Genomic DNA, 26,305 nt, shown 5'->3' on the forward strand with positions numbered 1-26,305 from the left:
AAAAGGTTCAGAGCACTGTCTAGTGGGTCTAGATGACCCAACTCCCAATGTTAAAGTGCCTAGGATAGCACAAGGGTTAAGGGAACTGCAAGACACAACTGTGGTCCCCTTAAGATTGAGCCACTCCTCTCAATGACCCTCTGTGGTGCTGGAAAAACCCCAAATCCTCAGCACCTGTACAACTCAACCTCTGTACAGGTGACTGTGACTGAGCTTTAAGATGGAACAACCACATTTAAATGAATAAAGCCATTCAAAAATAAATAAATAAATAACGATTTAGTTATTTATTAATTAAATAATCCTGTTCCTCTGGGTACATTTTCACTGGCATGCCTCTGGAAAGACCATAAAGAAAAACCACTCATTTGGAAAAGAATAGGATTTAAAAAAAAAAAAGTGTCATGCAGAAAGTCTCCAGTATTCACACACTTCTGCTTAGCCTAAGAGGTGAGTCCGGCACTAATAGACAGGAAGACGGCGAGTGAAAAGCTAGAGTGAGCGGAGCATTGGGACGAAAAAGCGAGAAAATTATATAAAGGAACACAGAGGTCTTTACAAGTCTGAGAGGAAGAGGAGATGACAGGAAGATGAGAGAAAATCAGGGCGAGTTGTTACAGGAAAAAAGCATCTGGTTGTGACAGATGAAGAAAGTTTGAATTGGTTTCAAGGAAGGGGATGTCACCAGAAACTGAAGGGGAAGAAAATGCGTGAGAAATTCTGAACAGCAATTGTCAAAGGTGTCATGAAAACGTCTACTGTATGAAGGTCTGTATATTTTAATTGAATTTTTGTTTTTGTCGCATCCAAAAGACTAACTTTTTAGTGCTGTAAATGATTTTCAAACAAAGTGTTTGATTCAGATTGATAGTTAGGAGTGAAAAACTAAAATAAAAAGCTTGAGTAGGAAAGTTGTTCCAACGCCTCGTTGTGCCTGAAATTGTGGTCAGGTGCATTCTGGGTTTTCTAATTATCCACAAATTTGTGTCCAGAATCAGACGGAGAGCACCTGGGGCAAACCGGATAGATTAGGCATCGTTTCCACATTTACATCAGGTCCAACAATTCACACAGACACACACTGCATGACAGCATGAATACAGGTTTTATCCAAATTATTGTGAGATGGCAGCAGTTTAAGAAAAGTGTTTAACTATTTTAAAAGAAAAGAAAAAAAGCGTAGTGTCTGTCCAGATAAAAACAATAAAAATGCCCATTTTCAAACATAAATGAATTTCACATTATTTTGATTTACTTGACTGTTTCTGCTCCTTCAAAGCTGTGAAATCAAATTATTTTCCTCAGTTCCTCATACGATGTACATATTACATCTGAGGGAGACCAAAGTGGTGGAAAATAGGCAAAGAAAGTACATGTACATGCTTTAACTAGATGTTGCTGCAGTAAAAGTTGCTTTCTTTATCAGAGAAGAGGCAGATGATGGCTGTTTCCATGGACACGGGTCATCATGACATTTCCAAAGCATCAAAAAAGTCTTTACACTTAAAAATGGTTGTTTTTAATCCTCCCATTGAGGTGGATTGTTTATTTTTTTTGGATAGGGTGACTTTAGAACACGACCTGGCAAAAACTAAGGGTGTGTTCAGACTGGACACATTTGGACCGCTTAAAGTGAACCAGAGTTCGTTTCCACCGATAATCCAGAACAAATGTTCAGTCTGAATACTCCCAAGCGTTCTCTGGTCCGGGACCAGAAACTGCTCTCTGACCCATCTTTGGAGGTGGTCTCGGTTCATTTCCAATCGGACTGAACTTTGGTTCGCTCTGAGATTCCTCGGTCTGAATACACTGAATACTGTTCCCAGAGCGGAACAACCAGACCAAAACGGCCACCGTAGCCGACGTAAACAGAGCAACGATTGTCGTGTTATCAAACAGGAAAAAAGTGTTGTTCCCAACGTTTAAAACTGGTAATCGAAATATAAAGTTTTAATAACTTAACTGTCCCGATAAGGACTGTTCATCCATTTTTTTCCTGTTGTTTTGACCTGCCCTCATTATTTCTGGCCAATGACTGACGAGACCTTTTGTCACGTGGTTTTGTTTACAAGCTTACAAGCAATACAGACCAAACTCAAGGTTTGGGATTCAATCCGGAGCTAATTTTGCGGTCTGAAAACACCCAAAAACATAAAAAAGAACCTAGTTCCTAAAGGCCATGTCACACTGCTACTACCTTCATTTTGTGCATTTTCCACGTACAAAATATGCACAAAAGGTATGTAGTGGCTGTGTGACACCGCCTTAACACACAGGTAATATATCAGTGAATGAAATCAGACAGGGTGAGCGTCTGTCTGTGTAACACCCCAACCCTCATATTTTCCTCTCACTGAGAGCACATTATCAGCCACTTATCTTCTTTCAGCTTCCCATTGATCACCAACGGTCGACCCTGAAATGTCACCAAATGGCCTGCTCCACCCCCCCCTTTTTTTTTACCGTAAGGTCTCTGCTAATGTCCCCGGACAGTTGGTGTGACTTACCAATGTGCTAATCAGAGCAGAAGAAATGTTTAGCTTGGGGGGAGCTGAAGTTTGGCTCTGGTTTAGCTGTCTGCCAGCTTGCTCAAATTACATAGACATTTTTAAATTGATATGATCCTCCAAATTTGCCTTAATTATTCACTTTATCTCAACATAGGCCTCTTTGAAAGCTGACAAAATCTCAGAGTTGCAGATGGAATCAATCTTTCAACAGTTTTACTTAATGACGGAAACATTAAACCTCTGGAAAATGGATGCTTCTCATCACAGAATTTAGATAGGTAGTTGTAGAGGAGGTTGCGTAGGTGTCCAAATACAGACAAGATTACCGGCTGCTGTAAAGGAAATATGTTCAGTGCTTTATGTTATGCTTTTAATTCTTTGTAGTCAATGAGATCAAACTTAATGTTTTCAGATTTAACCTGTTGAGTGGTGTGCTCTTGTTTGATATGTCCTTCTTATTTCGTACTCTCAGGACCCCAGGTAATCAGAATCAACTACAGTGGTAATAAAACTCACAATGTGATGTCCTTGTATGTGGACGCCAGGTCTAAGAGGTTAAAATGGATGAATCTCTCCATGCAAGACCATCAACAGAGCTTCATTCTTATCTTGACATGAAATACAGAAAATGTTAACATTTTTGGAAAAGTTGGATTTCTATGTTGAAAACGGAATAAATTTAAGGTCTTACATGCTCCAGGAAATGTCAAGAAGTAGACAACAGAAGAGGTCAGACTTTAGCATTATTAGAATTATTGGGATCATGAGGCAGCTACACGTAAAGTGGTGGTACTTCCTTTTAGCTGGAGAGTTTAGCTTGTAGTCTGTCTATTTAGTCTTTTTTTCTCACTCCTGATTAATGGAATTGGTTGCCATAGAAACGTTGACTCAGACCAACTAGGACCAATCACTGCCTACTGACGTTGTCTTGCTTCAACATGGCAACGTACATCTCACAAAAAAATGTGGACCAAACTGACTTCATTTGGTTGAAGCCGGTAGTAAGCCATATTTGGGGGTGACATCACACTGACTCGGTCCAGTTCTCAGATACAGTCTATGATGGGGACGTCTGAACCATGACGGGATGAATGTCAGTTCTGGACGATCAAAGAGGTTGACATGCAGCAGCACTTTGGATAATCTGTGGCGATTTACCGGTAATTCTGCAGGCTGATAAAAAATAATTTAACCAACAGATGACAGGAGTTGGGTTGCATAAACAACCGGGAATTAACTTTCTGAGGAACTACTCCACAATCAACTTTATGGGTCCAAGTGTCTGCACACATCCTGGTGTATTAAAATGCATGCTAGTGATGGTAAAAAAAAAAAAAATGAAGTGCATGAAAAGTAAAAATCTATTTACTTAAATTTTTACAGCGTTTCATATTAAGACATCAAAAATAAATGGTATTCTTGTGTCAACTGCTGCAAGCACCCAAACCTGCAGTAAAAGGGAATCAATCCCAATGAATATTTGGCTGTTTACTGAGCAAAGTGTGATTAAAAAGTTGAAAATCTTCCAACCAAACGCTGCAGAGACGTTTTAACCCCATGAAGCAATACTATCAATGAGACATTTGCGATCATTTCTTGTCATTTTCAATCCAAGATAATCCAATTTTCTTCACTTTGAACGACAGCTACAACCATGGATCCTGGCTGCGCTGCCATCAGAGCGCTGCCAAGAAAGATCTTTGTGAGATCAAACCCTGTTAAGATAAGTAAGTGGCTGCTGTTGATCAATATTTAGGGCAGTTATCACTTACACTTGCAGACAGAAGATTGACCAACAATTATGCTCAGCAGTAGCTTTTTGCATGCTTTTTTATCTCTTTTGGGGGGCTCTTTTTGAGCCTGCTTGTCTCATAAGAAGCATCACCTGGAGAGGTCAAAAATGGTTGTGTTTTTCCATGTCAGGACAGCGGAGAGCATCTTCTGAGGGCTTGAGAGTGCAGCAGTCTGACACAAAACCACACCTTTGTTCTGTCTCATTTTAATGCAGCTTGGTGCTTCTTTCTCTCCACATATCTGACAGCTTTTCGTTGGATCTGACACTGAACATAACTGGTAAAACCCTTGCCTCAGCAGAGGAAGGAGAGCAGACAAAGATGGCGAGGGGCGGGGGGTTAGTGTGAAAGACGGGAAAAGAGTATAGGATAGAAAAGGAAAACAGATGGCGAACTAGAATAAAAGCAAAGGAGAAGAAAGGAGAAATGCTTGTTAGCACCTCGCTGGCCCAAATAAATATAAGATGACACGCTTGACTGATAATTAGTCTCGAGAGCATTAATGCCGCTGTGTGTGTGTGTGTGTGGAGATTGATGTATTACCGTGGAAGTGGTGTGTGTTTAAGAGGGCAGTGGCTTTTTACACGCATCCGAGCTAATGGGCATTCTGGCACACATGATCAGGACTGTTAATCACATAGAGGATGGAGATATAGACTGAGAAAAAGCGAGACAGGTTTCCACCAATGCAAAGACGAGGAAGCTGGGGAAAAAGGGGAAAAAGAGTCAATAATGGTAGAAAGGGAAAGCCTGAAAGAGTGAAATGAAGCTGTCATTTCCCCTAAGAGGTGACTCGTTTCAGTTGGTCTGAGTTTGTTCTTTTTTTTAAGTTTAAAACACAGAAACTTTGACTTTACAAATACACAGAATTATGAGCAAATGTATAAAAATAACTAAATAGTGTCAGAACTGCAGGAAACATAAGATATTACGACAAGTGTATAAATTTTCCATAGCCAGATATACATATCCAGTGTAGCGTAAAGATCTCTACTTTTTGTGTTTTTCTTTAGTTAAAAAATAAAACAAACTTGTATCTATACATATCATTATAGACTTACAAGATAATTTTGTTTGGTTAAATCTATACAACTTGCACACACAAAAAAAAGATTTTGAAATTTTGAAATCAAAGATTCTTTGATATTGATGTGCTAATATAATTTCATTGAGTGCATTTTTTTTGTAAAAAGCTTTTCTTTTTGTTACATTCTTTGATAGATTTGTTTTATTCTGCTACAAGAATGTAAACAATTAAAATAAATGAATAAAAATGGAGTAGAGCAATACAACAATAAAAAACTGGTAATATTATGCCCCCCCCCTCCCAACAAAAAGACACAATTACATGACAAAAATTAAACCATTACCTGATATAAAGGCAGTAAAAAATAGATGTGATGAGACCAAACTTCTGCTAACTCTAAGAATCAGAAATAAACACTTTAAATATTTTAGATTTTGGTTAAACATAAAACAACTTCAAATCATTGTTAAAAAATGTTATCAAAGAACAAAATAAATTACATTTCTTAATTTTGTCATAGATTTTTAAAATTATTTTGATTAAAAAAATCTGTTGTTTGACTTGTACCATTTAAAAAAAAGACAAATCACAAAATGTTTATTCTACAGTAAAGCATTTATTTACAATGCTTTATATTACATGTGAAGATGCATAAACCTAAAAAAAAAAAAGGTTTATTCAGAAGCTTAATGTGCTGTTGACTTACTTTAAATAGGCCACATTACTTATCCAGAGACCAGAACATGGATGTGCACATGCAGGGACACAAATGCAGACCGATCAATCCCCATTTCCACAAAACAAAAAGTTTGTTTACAGAGTAAAGCTTTTATTATTGATTTGTAATCCATTGTTTAAGCCCCAGCAGTTTTCCCTATGTGTGAGTATGAAAAAAAAGGAAAACAACCAAAAAAGAGCATGTGACTGTGAAGGTTTGTGAGAGGCAAGGTAATTAGGTAATCAACAGCTGTGCCAGACAGACAGGAAGCAGCTTGTTAAGAACCTGAAACAGATAATGAGAGAGAAGTGGAGGCAGAATGGGCTGCTTATATACAGGAAGACGGAGGGAAAAAAAGGTTGACAAAAAAGATCAAAAAGGAACAAAAGAAAAGAGTACTAAGCATGGATAGAAGGACAGAAGCAGCGTCAGATGTGAGGACATATGTTCTTGTCAGCTACAAAACACAAACACAACCCTCACTTACAAAAGGAACAGCTTTAGGGAAAGTAAATCTATCCATAAGGCATCATGAGAAACCTACATGAAGAAACATTCATTATTCGTTTGGATTTGATTGACACTTTTATTTAGTTTTCTTTTACCTGTTATGTAGACTAAAGCTAGAATACGTATAGATTCAATTTTAGTAAAAGGGATTTAGGCTGTTGTTCTAACCCCCTAAAGGGTTTATTTCATGCTTCTCCTTGGCCTTTCAGAGTAAGCAATGTACTAATATATGATTATATATTACCTTTGGCACACAAAAGAACATTTTTTTAAGATATATTAGGCTATTTTTACAGCTCCTTCTCCTACACAGAAGTAAGACGACTCGATCTCTGAGGCTCCGCCTTTCGCTCTTTATGGGCCCGCCCATTTCATGATGTCAAACTAGAGCCGGCCTCGACAGCTGGTCTGCGTTTTGCCCACGAAAACAAACATCTTTTGAAAAGATGGATGTGCATATTGTGCATATAAAAAGAAAGTGTTTTTGCCAAACACCGCTAACTCCGCAGAGAAAGTGGGTGTGTCTGTTAGCCTGGGGGCGGGGCTTGCCTCAATTTCATACGTATGAATGTGAGAACCCCCTGTTTTTCGTCAATTGGGAGGGGCTGCTGCTTAGAGAGCAGGTTTTTAGAGGAAAGCTCTAAGAAGCGTGAACGGATCAGAATATCACAGTCCTATTTTAATTATAACTATGCCACTTTTAGCCAAAAACCAGAAAGACAATTTGTATTGAAGTGGGTCTTGAATCAATAATAGTATTTTTTTTTTTTGCTTATTACTTGTTTGACTTATTTTTCCATGTACCTTTAGATTGAAACTGTCAACATTTATAGTACTTGTAGACTCTTAAAGTATATGTACTTTGACATTACAATAAAATTTATTTAAAGATAAAATAAAGTATTTATGTATGTCTTATAATTTGTTATAACTGTGATAATAGAATCATTTTTATTTCTAACCATAAAAATGCACAAGTTATCAGTTCTAAAATGTGAAGAAAAGGCTAAAAGCTTAAAGGAACAGTACTTAATTTATTAATGCGTTAAGCAGCACAGCTCCAACCAGGCTCACAAATGAAAAAAACAAAACATTTTTGACTAATTTCCTACTGTAGTGACACAGTCTGCATAGACATCACTACCTGGACATACTTTCTTTTTTTTTCTGCTAAATGGTAACACCAAAACCACATGATTATAGTTGAAAATGAGGTCATATCCTGTTTCATACCGTCAGGTAACGTCTCAAACCAACAGATCATCAGGACTAAAAAAGGCACAAAAACTAAGTTGTAGCTTTGTATCTTGTACAGTGCTCATGTTATAGTCCTCTGGGAGGAAGTTTAAGAGTGAAGAATAAACTGGAACACATTAAATGATGTGGGGTTTTTTTTTGGAAGCTGCAGTTGCAGAAGTTAGAAGTAAATAGAAGAACTGGGTCATTAAACCCTTGGAAAAAGAAGTGTGTCGCCAGAAAAAAATGTGATTTTATCAACCAAATTCACAGGGGACGGATGCCATAACGCAGGGATGACAGCATGATTGACATTTCTACTCCTAGAAGCATCGTATTAATGGATTTTAAGATGCAACCTTGAAGCTGATCCTATCTTCCTGCAGCTCTAAAAGCAAACGATGATGCATCAACTCCTAACCTTTGACATTCCTTCTCTTTTCTCCCATGACTTCCACATTTCTTTACACTGAGCTAAATGTAAAAAGACGTATTTCAGGGAACTTCAAGGGAAGGAAAACTGTCTCAGATAAATTTTCTCTCTTTGTTTGATCTTTCTTATCAATCTCTCTCTACTAAGTTAAAAAGTCATGTTGTGTTCAACTTTTATTGTTAACTGATCAAAAATTATCCTATTTGTCATGTGTGACCTGTAGGACTCAAATGATTTGAGGTGAACTTATAACCAGATTACTTTGTAAAAACAATATTGATTTAAAAATAAAACATTAACATTCTTTATTACAGACTGTTGTGGGGCCAGTTTTCCATGGACTTTTATTTTGAAATCAGGGGAAACTTTTATAGTCACAACAAATAACACTTGTGCTACTGGTTAAAAGTAATAAAACCAAACTTTGTAAAGGAAATTATTCCAACGCAACATATGGTATTTTTAATATTCCAAAGATCTGTTTCTTAATAGGTTAAATGATTATTTAGAAGAAAAAAAATATTTGAAGGTTTTTTGTTTAAAAAGTGTCATTTTTGCTTTCATAGGTCTTGGTGCAAACGTTTCTATCCTCTCCATCCACTTATCTCCAACCCCCTGATCAGCTTGTTTTGCTCATCAACTAAACATGTTTAATTCTTTTCACACAATCAATCCAAATAGTGATCAATCTGGCTTTGATGGTGTTTAACTCATTGGAGTTTTATGTCCTCAGTCTACAATAATGCAGAATTTCCGGATGACTTCAATAATTTAAGATGCAATTTATAGCTGAAATCTCTCAGGAACATAAAGAACAGTGAATCAAGGCTTTAAATATGACTCAAAACTAAACTATGAAACCATTTAATATTGTCGTTGCTTTTTGAGTCCTACATACAAATGTCCCTGCAGAAGCATTTTAGTGAATTGATTTGGTTCATGCCAAGGATGTGGTTTATACCAAGAAATTTCACCAATAAAAACAAAGGAAACTGGCAAAAATATGGATAGAAATGTCAAATCAATTTCAAAAGAAAAAAACACAAACTGTGCAAAACATTTGACAATCAATCCTTCCGCCAGACTAATTTGGCTGAGTGTTGATACACGTGCAAAATTATTTAAAATATTATTGATTAGAAAATAGAGAAATAAAATTAAATGATGCTCTCTTTATGACGTAATTGCTCCAAACCATGGACAGACTTATTTGCACTATTAAATTCAGTATACGCAGGGAACACTGATTCCATTAAAGACCCACTCTATTATAATATATATATATATATTGCCATTTTTCTGATGCTAGAGGACATACTTTAGGGAAATTAATTTTCCATTTACATTTCTAAGTATTTCTGTGTTCAAATTGTTGTGAATCAGGTGTAGACGAAGAAAATACCCTTTGAAAAAGAGCGTATTTGTGACATAGACGCAGGCCACAAGCTCCTTCCTATGAGCTTTCAGCATCGGGGAGGGGCGGTGGGGTTGCTCTGCCCTGAACTCAGAAAAGAAATTCTAGTGAACCCCTGTCGCTCTGCATAAACTATGTCCTAGAAAACGACGCAGGTTCTTTTTATTTTGGCAAAGAATGGAGTAATCAAATTTAAAAGACCACTGAGAACGCTTTGACAATAGATCAAAATATGATTGAAGTTGGTCTTTACATATAATAATTGTCAAAAATTTAGATTAATTGCTTGAAAAGGGAGTGGGAAGAAGCAAACTTATATAAACTACAATATCAACTTTGACTAAAAGAGCCAAAGGTGTGTGAATATGTCTATTTGTTTGTTTGTAATTTTTAGAAGAAAAAAAAAGTTGACAGAAACAAATTATATACAAGTTAAAATAGTTCATGTTATATTATGTTGTAATATTATGTCATATTATGATTTCTTTTGTTATTCCTCTGCAAAGACCCTTTACAGGAAAAAAAGTAAAATCATATTTTGACACAATTTGATTTCCTTTCTAACAATCTCCCAGTAAATTTCACATTTACAGTTTCCATCCAACTTCCTCCGCTTATCCGGGACCGGGTCGCGGGGGCAGCAGTCTAAGAAGAGATGCCCAGACTTCCCTCACCCCAGCCACTTCCTCCAGCTCCTCTGGGGTCTCCGAGGCGTTCCCAGGCCAGCCGAGAGACGTAGTCTCTCCAGTGTGTCCTGGGTCTTCTCCGGGGCCTCCGCCCAGTGGGACATGCCCCGAACACCACTCCAGGGAGGCGTCCAGGGGACATCCGGACTAGATGCCCGAGCCACCTCAACTGGCTCCTTTCGATGTGGAGGAGAAGCGGTTCTACTCCGAGCTCTCCGCGGGTGCCCGAGCTTCTCACCCTATCTCTAAGGGAGCGCCCAACCACCCTACGGAGGAAGCTCATTTCAGCCGCTTGTATTCGGGACCTCATTTTTTCGGTCATGAACCATAGCTCATGACCATAGGTGAGTACTGGAACGTAGATCGACCGGTAAATTGAGAGCTTTGCTTTTCGGCTCAGCTCTCTCTTCACCACAACGGACCGATACAGCGGCTGCATAACTACGGACGCCGCTTCGATCCACCTGTCGATCTCATGCTCCGGTCTTCCCTCACTCGTGAACAAGACCCAAAGGTATTTAAATTCCTCCACCTGGGGCAGGGACACTCCACCCACCGGGAGATGGCAAACTACCTTTCTCCGGTCAAGGACCATGGCCTCAGATTTTGCAGTTCTGACCCTCATCCCAGCCGCTTCACACTTGGCCACAAACAGCCCCAATGCACGCTGGAGGTCCTGGCTCGATGAAGCCAACAGGACAAGATCATCTACAAAGAGCAGAGAGGAAATCCTGTGGCCTCCAAACCAGACCCCCTCCGGCCCCTGGCTGCACCTAGAAATTCTGTCCATAAAAACTATGAAGAGAGCCGATGATAAAGGGCAGCCCTGCCGGAGTCCAACGTGGACCGGTAACAGGTTTGACTTACTGCCGGCTATGCAAACCAAGCTATTGCTCCGGTCATACAGAGACCGGACAGCCCTCAGTAAGGCTCCCCGGATCCCATACTCCCAGAGCACCCTCCACAGGATGCCACGGGGAACGCTGTCGAACGCCTTCTCCAAATCCACAAAACACAAACTGGATGAGCAAACTCCCACAATCCCTCCAACACACTAGATAGGGTGTAGAGCTGGTCCACTGTTTTACAACCAGGACAGAAACCGCACTGTTGTTCCTGAATCTGAGGTTTGACTATCGGACAAACTCTCCTCTCCAGGACCCTGGCATTTATAGTTTCTGTGTATATATATATTTTTTCAATTAATGAGACCGTCTTAAAGAATAATGACTCGAGATAAGCATGTAAATGTAAACCAGGTTTCATTTTCAACCTTCTTTAACCATTTGTAGGTGCAGTTTTCAAAGATTCCCTGTTTTATAATTCATGTCACATATTCAGGCTTCTTCCTGTTTAAAACTTTAAGTAAGTTGAGTTTCCCTCAGGATAAACACATACTTTTTATTATGACTCCATTGCAACACATTTGACATGAATTAGCCTAAAAAATATATAAATTGTGTTATAATGGCAGTCTAAATTAGCTATAGTCTTTTAAAGAAAAAAAATTGAACCATTTGGCCTTTTTTCATTTCTTTCTCAACGGTTACAAACCCAAACCATGCACAGCTGTGGATAGAAAGTGGGTTTTTTTGTTTTTATTTATTTATTTCTTTTTTATATATACATATATCTTTCTATTTTGTAACAATGCAAACAAACCAACACAAATTTTCTTCCAAAACTTTTATCCACCCTTTCCTTCCTCGTCTTTCCTCTCTGCCCACTGAAAAACAGACATTTTAGAAAGCTCCGTTTTATCCTCCTCCTCCTTTCCTTTGCGTCTATAGTAGACACTTCTAAGTCGTCTCTCTCTAGAGATGGAGGCACTCGGTCCCCTTAGTCTGTTTGTGTCATTTGTTCACTCTTGTGAGCTGGAGAGCTCTCAAGTCAAGGACACGGGCTCGTTTTTTTGATTTAGACGATGAAAAGAACAGCGGCTGTGGGACCCTGGAGTTTCTCTTACCTAAGGAGAGGCGTAGCTATAAAGCAGGAGCCAAGAACGACGGAACCAAACTGGCTGGAAAAAGGAAGAGGAAAAGATTACAGGGCTGGCTCAGGGCAAGAATGGATAGAGGACAAGTTGTAGGTGCAGATGAGGAGGACACCAAAAGTCAAGGAATGGAAGTCAGGGAATAAAAAGGAGAAAAACATCAACACACAAATACAGTCACCTGCGAAAGACGTATGGAGTTTGTGTTGGCACTCCCTCTGTGACACCGAACATCTCTAAGGACAAGGATTGGAACATGCAGCGTCCTCATAGGTCGCCTTAATTAGCCACACATTCTGCCACATTGGCTCTCCAGGGAGTTTGACAGTGGCAGTAAGGGTGAGGATACCACGAATGTTCTTTAAAAAAAATGACGGGAACAAGAGCGGAAAGTGTTGTGGAGCAAAAGGAAAAGCCCCAATAGGATTGAGGGTTATTTAAAACCTGGCCTATAAAAACATTCAGAAAGATTGTGTGTATGATTGCATACATCACTTTATTGAAATTTGAATGCAGTTTGGACACAAACCTACTACTTTCGTCACCCATTTGCTGAAGTAAAAACTAAATATTAACATTTTACGAAGTCTTTTTTTATGAATTTACTGTGTTCTGATGATGAGAAGTTGACTAAGCAGCCAAAATAAAGACGGAATAAAATGACAGAGCTCAATTTTTTCAGTGCAAAGCCTTTCATTTCCCTTTTTTAATTAGCAAGCACACCAACATTGTAATGACGGTGTCATGTCAACCTTGTAACAACCCACTGATGTGCAGTGCATACCATAACAGCACAGAGCAAAAGATTACTTCCCACAATGCACTGAGCAGGGTCATTACAACTTGTTTGATGCTGAAGGAAAAATAATATTTGCATCTGGTTATTCTACTTTAAATCTGCAGCATATAGGTAGAAAACGACACACACCCCTTCACTTTTCTTTTTTGTACCTCAACTTTGACTGTTTCTGTGTTTTAGTGACATTATGAGTCGTTTTTTGTTTAAAGTCATTTTGTTTGGGTTACTGTTTGGGATTCTTCTCTCCCTTTAATTTATATTCTACCGAGTGTATTTTAAAGCTCTTTTTGCATTGCTTTTTGCTCTAGTTTAAATGTTTTAAAATCAGTTTCCTACTCATATAATGTTTTAACAGTTTTGCAAATCCCTAGTTTACTTTTGTTTGCGTGTTTTCTCCATTAACTCTAAAATGTTAAGTCCTGTTGTTTAACAGCTGCAATAAACAATTACTCACACAATGCTTACCTTGAACCTTAACTAAGTGACACCAAGAAAAAGGAGGATGACTTATTTTTTTTCTGAAACCAAGTAGTTCAGACTCTGTAGGCAGAAGCACAAAGAAGCAAATTTCCGGCAGAATTTGCGAAACAGGAAATGAGTGCACAGAACTTAAAAATATAGAATACCATCCAAAGCAAAGCTGCACTAAGCAATCAATCTACAGAGAACGAGAGAAAAATGAAATGACAGATGAAAGGAAAAATGTTTTATAGACGGAGGGAGGGGTTGTTACCGTCATCAATTTTTCAAGGCTCTGTAAAGCAATCGAAAAGTACTCTGGAAAAAAATCTATGTTCACATTTTTGCCACGAATTTTGTACCCTACAATCAGGAAAGCAGGACGAAAAGGAGAAGAGAAAAAATACAACAAACGCTGTTTCCACTGGGGTGGTCATTTCCTTTGCTCTTCTATAAGAGGAACTCCACAGTCCACATGTGTGTGTTTGTGATTGTGTTTGCTGCTGGTTGATTTTTATTTAGCAGGGAGGGATTTATTCTCAGTGGTAGATAAGCTGTAAACAGGACATCAAAGTTTGCTGCTATAGGAAGTTAAAATTGGAAAAAGCAAAAGGAAAATCCTTAATGCTGTAAAAAGGTTGTCGGTTTCAATTCTCGGCCTAAAGTTAAAAGCAGTGACTAATGATAGTCACCAGGATAGATGGAGATTACTATCAGTTTGAAGAGACACACAGTATCTGCACTTAAGAAAATAAAATAATATATTGCTTGAAATGACAGTTCCACTTGGTTATCATTTTAAATGTTGCCAAAAAAGCTGGGTATTCTTTTTTTTTCATGCCCTCCTCATCTCTATTCGTGGCATCCACAGTTTAAAGAAGGGCTGCTTCAACGCCTGACCCACTTAGACGACTAAAACTGAGCTGGTCTCTTTAGAAAGTTTTGACAAAGGATTTTAAATCTGGAAACATGTTTACTCGCATAGACATACTATTCTAGTCTAGACAAACAAGGCCAGGCTACGTTTTAGTTTGAATCTTTAAAGTACTTAAACTTTCGCACAGCGCTGGCTCACCTGTTGGCAGACGAAACAACAAACCCTCCTTTTGCTTCCATTCTCCAACGTGCCAAGTCGTGACGCAGCGTCCTTGGCCTCAAGTCAACAAACTTTACCATCTTTTACAAAACCTGCCTGAGATTCAAAGACTCGGGCAGACAGCAGGACGTGAAGTTGGTGAAACCATTGGTGGAGCCAGAACATTATATATGGAGGAGCAGAAGACACCGGAAGGGTGACAGCTGAGAACAACAGAGTGGACAACCATGCTAAAAAGTCAACATGTTGACCTGTGGACATTTTTAGATCCAACAGGTATGCATATAACATTTGAGTGTGTGTGTGTACAGGCTCCGCCCTTCTAGATTTGTATTACATCTGAACCTGACCATTATGATTAGAAACATCCAGCAACTTGTTGCTTTATGCTGCGTCATGATTTTATCCTCCCTTCTAGAATCACCCTCCCACCCCCCCCCCCACCCCCCCTCTCTGACGTCCCTCTCTCTTCCTCCCTCCTTCCCTTTTCCATCCGGTCCAACACAAAACATTTTCAAATATGATTAAAATTAATCATGTTTGGCCTCAGTTACAAAAGGGGTTTATTCAGACATACCTCTGATTTGTCTGAAGATTGAAAGGAAACGCGAATCTTTGTAGAGGAATGTTTTCCTCTCTAATAATTAATAGCTGCGGTGAGGGAAAATTTGATCTGAATGACTGATCGGGGCAGAGAATTAACATGCGTGTTTATGTGACGCATTTCTATTCTGATCAGGCGTTTATTCCGATTACGTTTGTCTGTGTAACCGCAGCTGTTGTTTTATGGATAACAAGAACATTTGATGCTCATGGTGACCATGAAAAATCTATAAGTCTGGTCTAAAAAATACTACTGGCAGTAGTGATTATTTAGAGTACTTACAAAGATCTGAGGTGAAACAGGATGCATCTGTTTGTATGAGGGGCCCCTCCTATGTGTTTGTTTGTGTTCATTAAAACTAAAGCCTCTCTTCACCCCAACTAAACTGTCTGCACCGTACTTCATTAAATATGTTATGCAAATACACCAGAGCTATTAAGATCTTAGCCAAGTCAGCCAGGAATATTTTCGCTGTAAAAAACAGAACTATGTTTTTTTTTCTTCGTCTTTCTACAACACATAGTCAAAAAGCTCTAATTTCATTCCAACTACATTTATTTTTAATCCAAATCACATATAATGACAATGATCTACCACTCTTTCCATTTAAATCACTTTTAAAAACCTAAAATAACAATTAAGAATGGTTTATTTTCCTACAAAAATGTCTAACAAAATAAAATAAAAAAAATCAAGTTTCATAAATTTGAGTCTTTGTAGGTTTGATATATGCCAGGAAAACTCCAGACGAGATGAATGCATGAACCTTTATGTTGAGAGTTTGATACACCGAATGTCATAAAGAGTTTTAGTGACCGTTTCTGCTGCTCAGTTTCTAATAAGATTACATTAATAGGTGAGATTTGCTTAAGTTTCTCCTCATATCTAATTTAAAACTCCTTTTTACCTTCTTAGGTCGTTTTACTTGGATCATTTTAGGTATTTATTTCAAATTAAAGGTTGTTTTTTGAGCTATGGTGGCAAAGCAATTTGCCCATTTAAAGTTCTTAATGGTTTCTACCTTCTAGACTATGAGACGACTTCGTTTTTGCAGATTCAATTCATTAAATTATAATGTAGAACTTCCAAGTGGTTTCTTTTGCCCAAAGCCGCCACAGCAAGCAGCGAGCTCCCTGCACACAAGTGCAAACATACAGTCAAAAAAATAAATAGCGTGTCCCTGTTTGGAATGTGGACAGTGCATTAACCCAGTTCTGGTATTGAATGAAGACCATTAACAGTGTTAATCTATTTATTTAATCCTCATCATGAAATAGAGCACTGCTCCCATTTTAGTGGCATCATCATAAACCGTGACACATTTTCCTCATTTAAACCGTCATTTCAAAATTAAGGCTATCCTCAGGGCCGTTTTTTAATACGAACAAAAAGACTATAAACAGAATGAGGAAAAAGAAAATAGATCCTTTTTTTTTACTAGACTATGCTGCTGGGAGGATTCAATAATGTCTAACAGCTTCAGTAACATCTCAAAACATCAAGACAATACTAAAAAAAAAAAAAGTGGTATTTAATGAGGTGAAAGGAACAAATAGAAATAAGGGATACACTTTTTTTTTAAAGAATGCTTTAGATTTTTACAAAAGGGGAAAAAAAAGTTAGCCTAAAAGTCTTAATTTTAGTTGCACTGACACTAAGCAGAGTTTAACTAATATGGCAGTTTGGTGTAATTACATTTAGATGATCTGATAATGAGAGAATACTGAGAAATTCACCAATATTAGCTTTGAAATGGGAATTCATCAATTAAAAACTACCGCTTGAGGCACCGAAAACAAGTTATCATGCGATTCCCATTCTATTCATCTCCATCAACAACAGCCTCTTAATTATTGCACTCATTCACCATGCATTTCCTGGTTTACAGGCATGCTAAACAATGCATAATGTGAAGATCCTATTTAATTACAGAACAACAAAAGGTAACATAAATTATTTCATAACATCAATTTAGAAATGTTGTATTTTTCCACATCCTAGTTTGTGCTCCAAACAGAAATATCTCATTACAGATGAGTGCAGATCAGCTCTCCTCATTAGGCTTTCCACCCACATGATCACTGATAAAAGTCTGAGCTCCTGCATGTTGTTTGCTGGGACTGTAATTCTTCTGTAGGGAAAACCGATCGTGTCAGACCAGCAGACAATCTGAACCCTTGTTCTACGCTGAAAAAAAAAATGTCATAAAATGATCTGCCCATGCAGCAATTTATTTCAACCTTTTTTTTGACAACAAATCTCAAATATCAAAATAAGCTTATAAAAAAAGTCAACCATTTCTATTATAGCATTACTTCAAATTTTAATGTTAAGCAGCAGAATATTTTTTTTTTTTGCAAGTTCTACACAAATGGTTAACATTTTGGTGGGGGTGTAGTTTATTTTGATTATAGTGACAAAAAAATAGTCATTTTAGAACAAAATATAATCAAAATAAGAATACCATCTTAGTACACACTGATCCATCTAAATAAATTCCCATAAAACCTAAAACTAGCTCCTAAAACATAAATCTACATTTTTGCTTCCAAAATAAAGACATTGAATTCAACATTTATTGAACTTTAGATTAATATTGTTATAATTTATACAAAAATTACAGTGCTTATTATGACCATCAGAATAATGATTAAAATTACAGCATAAAATGTAAATAAAATGGAGATTTTACATTTGCTAAACTTGTTGTTATAGACTTTAAAACAACCATGTTTAATGATAAAAAAAAAAAAAATGTCTGAGAGGCTTCATATGGCTTCTTCATGTTATAAAGTAATTCTGTTGAATAAAATGAATTTAGATGTCTCCTGAACATTTTTTATTTTTTGAGTCATATATCACCTTTTTTACTGTAAAGAGTTTGGTGCAAAATGATTTTGAGAAAAGCTTGGAGAAGTTATAACAACTTTAAACCCAGTAAAATATCTTGAAAGTCCTAAAAACTCTTTGAATGTATCAAATAGTTTCCTATTTAAATCACATTTCTGCAATAATGTGTATTTTTCCAAATCAAAAACCTGATCTGATATAACGTATTCCCACTGGGGTTCCGACCGTTCAAGAAAGGGTCAAATGAGAACATCTGCCATCAAAAACAAAGCAAGCTGAGTGATTGAGACACAGAACTACATGGTGAGTGTGAGGCAAAAAGGCAGCACACTGAACTGATCGCTTCAGCAAAAACCAAAGTTTTAGGCTGATCTTTAAAGGTTAATATGAGAGTCTGACGCAGGAAGCTGAAGTGGAGCACAAAAGCTGACAGGTCTTTGCCCCGTTTTGAGGAGCAATCCTGCAGACTGGCATTAAAGTGCTCATTTAGTGAAAAAATTCAAAAGCTTTTCATTCTTTGGATTATCACAACACAATTACCCCGTTGCAGATCAAAAGCTAGTTAGCATTTCAATTTTTTGACCTCCATTTTCAAAAAGGTGACACGTCTGAGAACAGCTACTGGCAACAACAACAAAAAAGCCTAATTTGTTTGGAGTTCTTTTTTAAAACCAGCAAGCCTTTATTTGGCAAAAAAAATAAATAAAAAATCAACTTTGTATTGGCAGATCTTCAACCATCTTAATGGTATTACGTTTTTATCCAGTGTCCATTTTTCACTTTACTACAGGGTTCTATTTACACCAAAATCGCCTCATGCTATAATTTACCAAAGGCAGCCAGATCAAAGTTAAAATAAAAACAAAAAGAGAAAAACATTCAAACTTTAACTGCCTCAGGAGCTTAATTTGAAAGCAGAAAGCCGTCTCATCTTCGGTTTTATGAGCCAATCAGTCAAGGATGGACACGGCTAACAGCTAGCTAAGTGGTACTAATTGAGCGGTGGCCAAGCAATAATCGCTTCATGAAGCAGGAAGTCATTCCTCTACAGTGCTTCCAAAAGTAGAGAAAGGGGAAAAGTAACAGTGAGAGGGAGGAAACTTTTTTTTGTTTTACTCAACAGCTTTTAAGGACATTTGAATTTTATAGAAAGGAAGGTGATTTTATCTTTCCAGTTTTTCCAGTGCATAAGTATACGCCATTTGCCATTTTTCAAGATACATCTGCACAGTTTGAACCCTTCTTAAAATATGTACATAATCACAGTCTACCATGATTTATGGACTATAGAGCGCACCTGATTACAAGCCGCACCCATTACATTTTAAAGGATAAAACATTTTGTATATACATAAGCCGCACCTGTCTATAAGCCGCATGTGACCACATGGAAACGTGATGTAGAATGAGGATGTGTATTTGCTGAAACCGCGGCGCTGTGTGTGTAAGAAAGAGGGGAGAGCCCGTGCAGCGCAAGCGCTCACTCTTGCTGCTCGGGCTCCTTCCTCCTACACACGCACATACTCAAGCTACCATCACATCTCTCTTCCAAATAGTGCCTGTGACGCGGCAGTAACAAGACAGCAATATGGTAGTAACAGCACTAACAGGGCTGGTTAAAAAAACCATACCGGTAAAAGTCACTGAGAGCAGCTTATAGCAACTTATAGGCGCCTCTGCGCGGCACACGCCTCCTGTGCACTGAAACCATGGAAGTCTTCCTACTCAGTGTCGGATTGGAATAGCGTCAGATATTCTTCGCCACTCTCTGTCAATGTCTCCTTCGCTGTCGCTGTTAGTTCGTCACTCTCATCCTGAGGTAAATTCACTCCTGAGCTTGCGCTGTCCTCTCCGTCACGCGGCAGACTGGCTTTTCCAAACCCGTTAGAGATTGTGGATTTTTTCACACTGCTTTTAACGATTGCTTTTAACTTGAAAGCTGCGTCATGCATGGAAAAAGTCATGCATTATTGAAAGAAAAGTTGTTATTTCGAGAAAATAATGTTGTACATTTGCCAAAAAAAGTAAAGCAGATTTAGGGAGCAGCGTGAGCAGCGTGATGTCCATCTCATTTCTCTGAACTGTCTGCAACAAATTAAAATGGTTAATGTTCCATTGTCCTTACTATAGCATTTTAAAAGGTAAATGAAACATTTTATTTTTGAAAAAGCATGCTTTCTTTGTAAAATTATGACTTCTTGATGCATAAATTTACAAATTAAATTTTTATTTGTTCAATTCTACAACTTTTGTCTCATATCTGTACAACAGTGGCTCAGGCCGTTGAGCAGGTCGTCCAACGATCGAAGAGTCGGCGACTCGATTACAGCTTCCCCCACCCAACCGTTGCTGTGTCCCTGAGCAAGACACTACACCCTCCTCGCCTTCAGCATTACCCCACCGGCGTATGAATGGGAATGAATGTCCCGATGATGGTCAGAGGGGCCATAGGCGCACACCGGCAGCTACGCCTCCATCAGTCTGCCCCAGGGCAGCTGTGGCTTCATCGGTAAGTTCCCATCACCAAGTGTGAGTGAGGAGTGAATGAATAATGGACACACGTTGTAAGTCTGGTAAAGCACAGATAAATCCAATCCATTATTATTACTACTACTTTCCTGAAATGTTGACTTTTTTAACATAATTTTACAATTTTATTCTCATCTGGGTTTGTTTGTTTTTTGCTTTCATGGTGGCCACTAACATTCCTTTGCAGTTTCATGTGTAGAAAAATTAACATTTCAAAGGCCATATGTGATCAGATAAATAGAAAAATATCCCTTACTTGTATATGAAATGAAAAAAGTTTAATAGGGTTCAACAAAAATGTGTTTTGCTTTGCCATGAGGCAATAAAACCCTTGTGTTATTCTGATTATGTGGGCCTTTACGCTCCACCAAACAGTAAAGAACAGAATCAGTCTAGAAGAGCAAGCAGTGGTTTCTCTTTGAGCCTTCAAAAAGTCCAATCCCATCCACCTGCTGCTGCTGCTGCTGTTATGTAAATGATTCCTCGTCGTCCGAAAGAATCATGGAGCATTACCTGCACAGCATAATCAACCGCCTATTTTTTTAATTACTTGACAGGTTTTTACTTCACAGAAAAAGAAAACAGGCCATATTTCCTATTAACAAATGTAGGGCACTATTATTCTCATGGCCTTGAAGCTGATGATTCAAAGATCTTTTCAGACTTCTCATGCACCCACAAATGCTTTGTACGAAGAAAGAGCACGCCGTGGCTGGATGACAAGATGCTGTTAAAAAAAAAAGGAGTAGATATAAGAGCTTCAGTTCTACCTCTCTGCTGTGGAGGAGGCCTTTCTCTGACACATAACTGCCAACGAACTGCTTCCCGCTGCCATTTCCTGTTTGATCTCCCACGCGACGAGGTTGCTGGGTTTCACAGCCAGGAAGTTGATGCCTGACTGGAACCACACCCTACAGAGAAGAATAAAGCAACCAGACAAAGACGGGGAGAGGAAAGACAGAGTGAGGTTAATCGGAAGTTTACAAAAGCACATTATAAACAAAACAGTTGGGTTATTACACTGACAGTTAAGGGATGATTTGCTGAAATTTCAATCTGCTTTGTTTGGAATGTCCCTGCCCTAAATTTCCTGGCTGGTTTCTTTGATCTGTGATGTGTGCCATACTGTCTCGGTATAAAATGTCTTTTAAACTCGATTCACACGGCTCACTTTTTCCTCCCACGGCGTGCTGCGGTGGGGAAAAAAAAAAATGCAGGATTGACAGGACGAAGACAACGGAGTGACAGCAGAAGCTCTTATGAAAGTTAATATTTTTTTTTACAAAAATACTATCTGTGTGCAGTGTGAAATATGCTGAACTAGATATTATTGTGGATGAAATGAGCACCGAGAGCTGCAGTCGTGGTCTCAGGGGAGTTCACCCTCCCCTCTCTCTGTTGTCTACTCTCCCAACTTCAATTTCTTTATTTGCTCAAAATTATACCAAAAACAAAACCCATTCTTTGGGATCTTCCATCCATCCATCCATCCATCCATCCATCCATCCATCAGAACACACAGAGATACTGGAGCAAACCGAGCTACTGCTGGGTGAAGGCGGGGCATATACCCTGAAAAGGTCGCCAGTCGGTTACAGGGCAACACACTCATAAGCACACCTAGGGGGTAATTTAGAGACACCAATTAACCATTGACTGTATATGAGAATTGGACTGAGTGAGTTTGAGTGAGTTACTGACTGGACTGAGTGAGTGGTTTACGTCCAGCTCCAACCAAACGAAATGAATTCTGTCACCATTTCTTTATGATACAGACACCACCATGTTGGAGTCAGACTGCGACAGTAAACAGTAATTGGTCCAAATCAATCTAAATTATCCTTGTTTTTTTGGCAACCACTCTTGTCAATCAGAAGTGAGCTTGTTGGAAGGCCAAGCCCCTTCTTGATCTGTCAATCAAATGTTTCAAACGTAGACATATCTGATATGCCATTTTTTTTTATAGAATGACTTACAGTAAAAGAAAAATATCATGAAAAACGATAGGATTAGCAAGAACATAATAATAAAAAATAAAAACTAATAGAATGACTGAGTAACAGCTATTTATTTCACAGAAGTCCATAGGATTTTGGCTTCCTTTGCCCGTGGCTAATTCCTGTTTGGAACGCCAGGATATAAAGTCACTGTCATTTACCAATGAATCCTGTCTTTGGACTGTGGGAGGAAGCTGGAGGGCTTGGAGCAGACCCTCAACTCCTCCAGGAGAATCTTCAAACTCCACACTGAAAAGGCAGTCGGGATTTGAACCAGGACCTTCTCGCTGTGAGGTGAGAGCGCTAACTACAGCACCACTGCAGTCAAAATAAAAAAGAACTAATCAATAAAAAAACCTTTTTAAACTTTTGTTTTCGGGTTCTTTTTTTGTAACTTAAAATATTCTTCACCTCTTCCTCTTATTGAGACATTTTTCATAGTTGTCTTTTTTATATCACTGGTCATTATCTACTTAACTTGATTTTTCTAAATTATTTACCCTCTTTCTTTTTCCAAACTTTTTTTCTTTTTTCCATCCCATCTTCACTTCTCTTATCTCGCTTTTGTTTTGGGGTTAGAGTCTTAGCCATCTGTTTCCATCTTATTCTGTTTTCCCCCCAACTTCTTTCTTCCCTTTCTCTCTCCACACTGCTTTATTCTCCAGGTGTTTTATGTTTGTTTTCTCCTTCTCCTGTGAAATCAGCCCTGATCAGTTTTGTTCTATTTAGCAGAAGAAGCGCCCCTCCCTCAGTTTGGAAACATGCATTTTGGGCAAAAGAAATGCTTAAAAGTGGAGTTTCTTAGCGTATTAATGGGCATTGAAGTTTTTATTCCAAATAAATTAACATAATTTTTATGTTGTTTGTGCTTCTTCATGCCACTTTACTGTAGGACTCAGGCAGTTATGGGATATCACATAAAATGTCAATGAATATTGTGAAAGGGCAGCTTGTTCAGGATCCTCAACTAATTTAGGATTTAAAGTGCATTTTTTAGATTATCGCAGCATTTAAAGCTTTTTATGGTGCTATTTTTTATTATAAAAATTAACGGCTTAGATTCAAATTTACAACTAACCAAGGTTAGTTACTTCACATCTTCACCACCTCACTGTTTTCCTATTTCATGTGCAATAACACGTTTTAGTGGAGTAACATTTTCCGGTCAGGTTTAAAGAGGAGTTACTGACTTGGCCTCTGATATTCAGAGATGATGTGATGGCATATTTAACATGTTCAACCATAAGAGAAAAGCCGCCTGTCACTTTGTCCACAAAAACCCAGTAACACCGCCGTCCCATGGTGCATCTGTCAGGTCTTTGCTGCATGTGTGTGAGCGTGAATGTGTGTGCCAGTGAGTTTTTGCTTCTCGACAGGAAAGATGATGGACAGGGCTGCATCCCAAAGCTGCTTCTGTCAGATCTCTGTACAGTAACAGAGTCTGACAAGTGTCTGCAAATTGTTCTTCCTCCTTCTGTTTTTAGGTAATTCAGGAAGACAAGTTAACTCCTCCTTGACATTTCTGCCTCCCTCTTAGTTTTTTGCTCAATTTATCCTCTCTTATTTTTTGTGTAATACTGCTCTGTAAAATAAAAATGATCTGTAACATATTCCTGCTCAGAGATGGCCAGATCTCACTACATTCTCCCTTTAGGGGTCACCAAAGCAAATCGTCTGCCTTCATCAATCCCATCCTCCTCGTTCACACCAACCACCCTCATGTCCTCCTTCACTACATCCAACAATCCCAGAGTTTTGAAATCTTTTCATTTAGGAGTGAAAGCAAAACCTGAAGTGTTCCCCAAACATTTATGAAACATTAATGCTCGTCAGTCCAAATGTTATTTATATTTGTTGACTCAATGAGCAGTTTGTATCTCAGTGCAGTCAATTTAGCTTTTTCCAGAGTAAAATATTCTTTATGGATATACCTAAACATCCGTGTTCCAAAAAGGAAAATTAAGAGGAAGTGTGGAGGAAACCAAAGGACTTTACTTGTTGAACTTGTTTTACTTCAATGAGTTTTTGCTAAAGGGAGAAACTTCCTTATCATCCTGAAAGGAATGATTCAGATCCAATGTATTTTTAAATCTAAATACCTTATGTTCCTGTATATTAATAATAATTATCCCATAAAAGTAAAAATCTGAGTTTTGAATGTGTTCTTATGTGCGTTGGCCATGAAGTGCAAATAACATCATCAAATCATTCAACACAAAAAGCTAATAGAAAATGACATTTTAGAAAATCCAAACAAAATTTCAACATTGTAGCTTTGAGATATTTGCAACAGTTATATCTTTCTAGGTGTCAAACTCCAGGCCTTGAAGGCCAACATGTCTACATGTTTTACAACTAACTTGCAATTGAAGCTCCTTCCTGCCTAAACACACTTGATCCAGGTAATCAGCACCAGATAAGGGAGGATTTCTTAGCAGGATGCAGTTTTGAAGAAGAGCAGCCTGGAGCCTTAGACCCGTTCTGCTTCCCATCCAATCCAAAACTTTGCTGATTACATGACTGCATTTACACAACATATAGAATGAAGTAAATTAATTTCTTTTTATATGTTCCAACATATTTGTTTACCTTCTTTCTTTCTTTTTCGGCTTTTCCCATCAGGGGTCGCCACAGCGAATCATCCTTTTCCACCTCACTCTAACATGGACATCTTCTACCCTAACATTAGCCAACTTCATGTCCTCTGTTAAGACATCCATGTATCTCCTCTTTGGCCGTCCTCTTGCCCTCCTGCCAGGCAGCTCCATCTCCAACATCCTTCTACCAATATATCCACTATCCCTCCTCTGAACATGTCCAAACCATCTCAGTCTGGCTTCTCTGACTTTGTCGCTAACACAGGCAACATGAGCCGTCCCTCTGATGTACTCGTTCCTTATCCTGTCTAACCTGGTCACTCCTAAGGAGAACCTCAACATCTTCAATATATTTGTTTACCTGTCAAATGCTAATTTTAAGCAAACCACATTCAAAATCCCCCTTAAAATACCTCGTCGCTCCCTCAAAACTCCATCAAAATGCAACATTTTATAATGTATGAATATTAATAGCTGACACTTTTCACGAAGGACCCAGGAACAAACAGCTTTTTCAGGGACAGGACAACACGTTTCACCCAATTAAACCAAATTCAGTCCTTTCTGCACTCTTTAAGGTCACTTTATTACCTTTTTAAAAAGGTCAGGGAAAAAAGGAAATACACATCTGTTGAGGACAAAAATATTTATAGAGGAAATGAAGTTTAAAGTTTTAACACAACTGCACACGATCCTCTGATGTACCGTTCAACAGTGTACCGTTAGTTCAAACACAAGGTCACACCCTCATGTGGTTCTCGTATGAGTAAATGGCAGCAGCAGTAGTGACACCATAGACAGCAGGTTTGTTTGAGTAGCAGCTAATGATGTCGAGGCTGATTTATATACAGAAACAAGAGAATAAAAGACAGATAGATAAAGGAAGTGAGGAAGGATGCGGGGTCAACCAGGTTACGAAGATGTAAAGCTAAAGTAATAAAAAAACTGCATTGTGGGTCTACATTTCCACAAGGTGGTGTAAAGGTCAGCAGACCAAGCATTTAACTACTGGACAAATAATTTCTCCCGTTTATCACCTCAGTTTTGTATATGC

General features: G+C 38.3%; 1 protein-coding gene across 3 annotated transcripts in view; it reads right to left on the minus strand.

Annotated features, from left to right (window-relative positions):
- Positions 1-26,305, minus strand: part of si:dkey-215k6.1 (transmembrane protein 132C) — a 267,022-nt gene that overhangs the window by 78,168 nt on the left and 162,549 nt on the right. For all 3 annotated transcript variants that reach the window (XR_013658211.1, XM_078953270.1, XM_020705714.3), the window contains exon 4: positions 21,428-21,568. Coding sequence is in view for 2 of the 3 variants with exons in the window: in XM_078953270.1 (XP_078809396.1) it covers positions 21,428-21,568 (141 nt within the window). In the remaining variant the exon portion in view is untranslated. The remainder of the gene's footprint in view (positions 1-21,427; positions 21,569-26,305) is intronic.

Source organism: Oryzias latipes, chromosome 9 (genome assembly GCF_053564925.1).
Source record: "Oryzias latipes strain Hd-rR chromosome 9, Olatipes_Hd-rR_3.1".
Classification (NCBI taxonomy): domain Eukaryota; kingdom Metazoa; phylum Chordata; class Actinopteri; order Beloniformes; family Adrianichthyidae; genus Oryzias; species Oryzias latipes.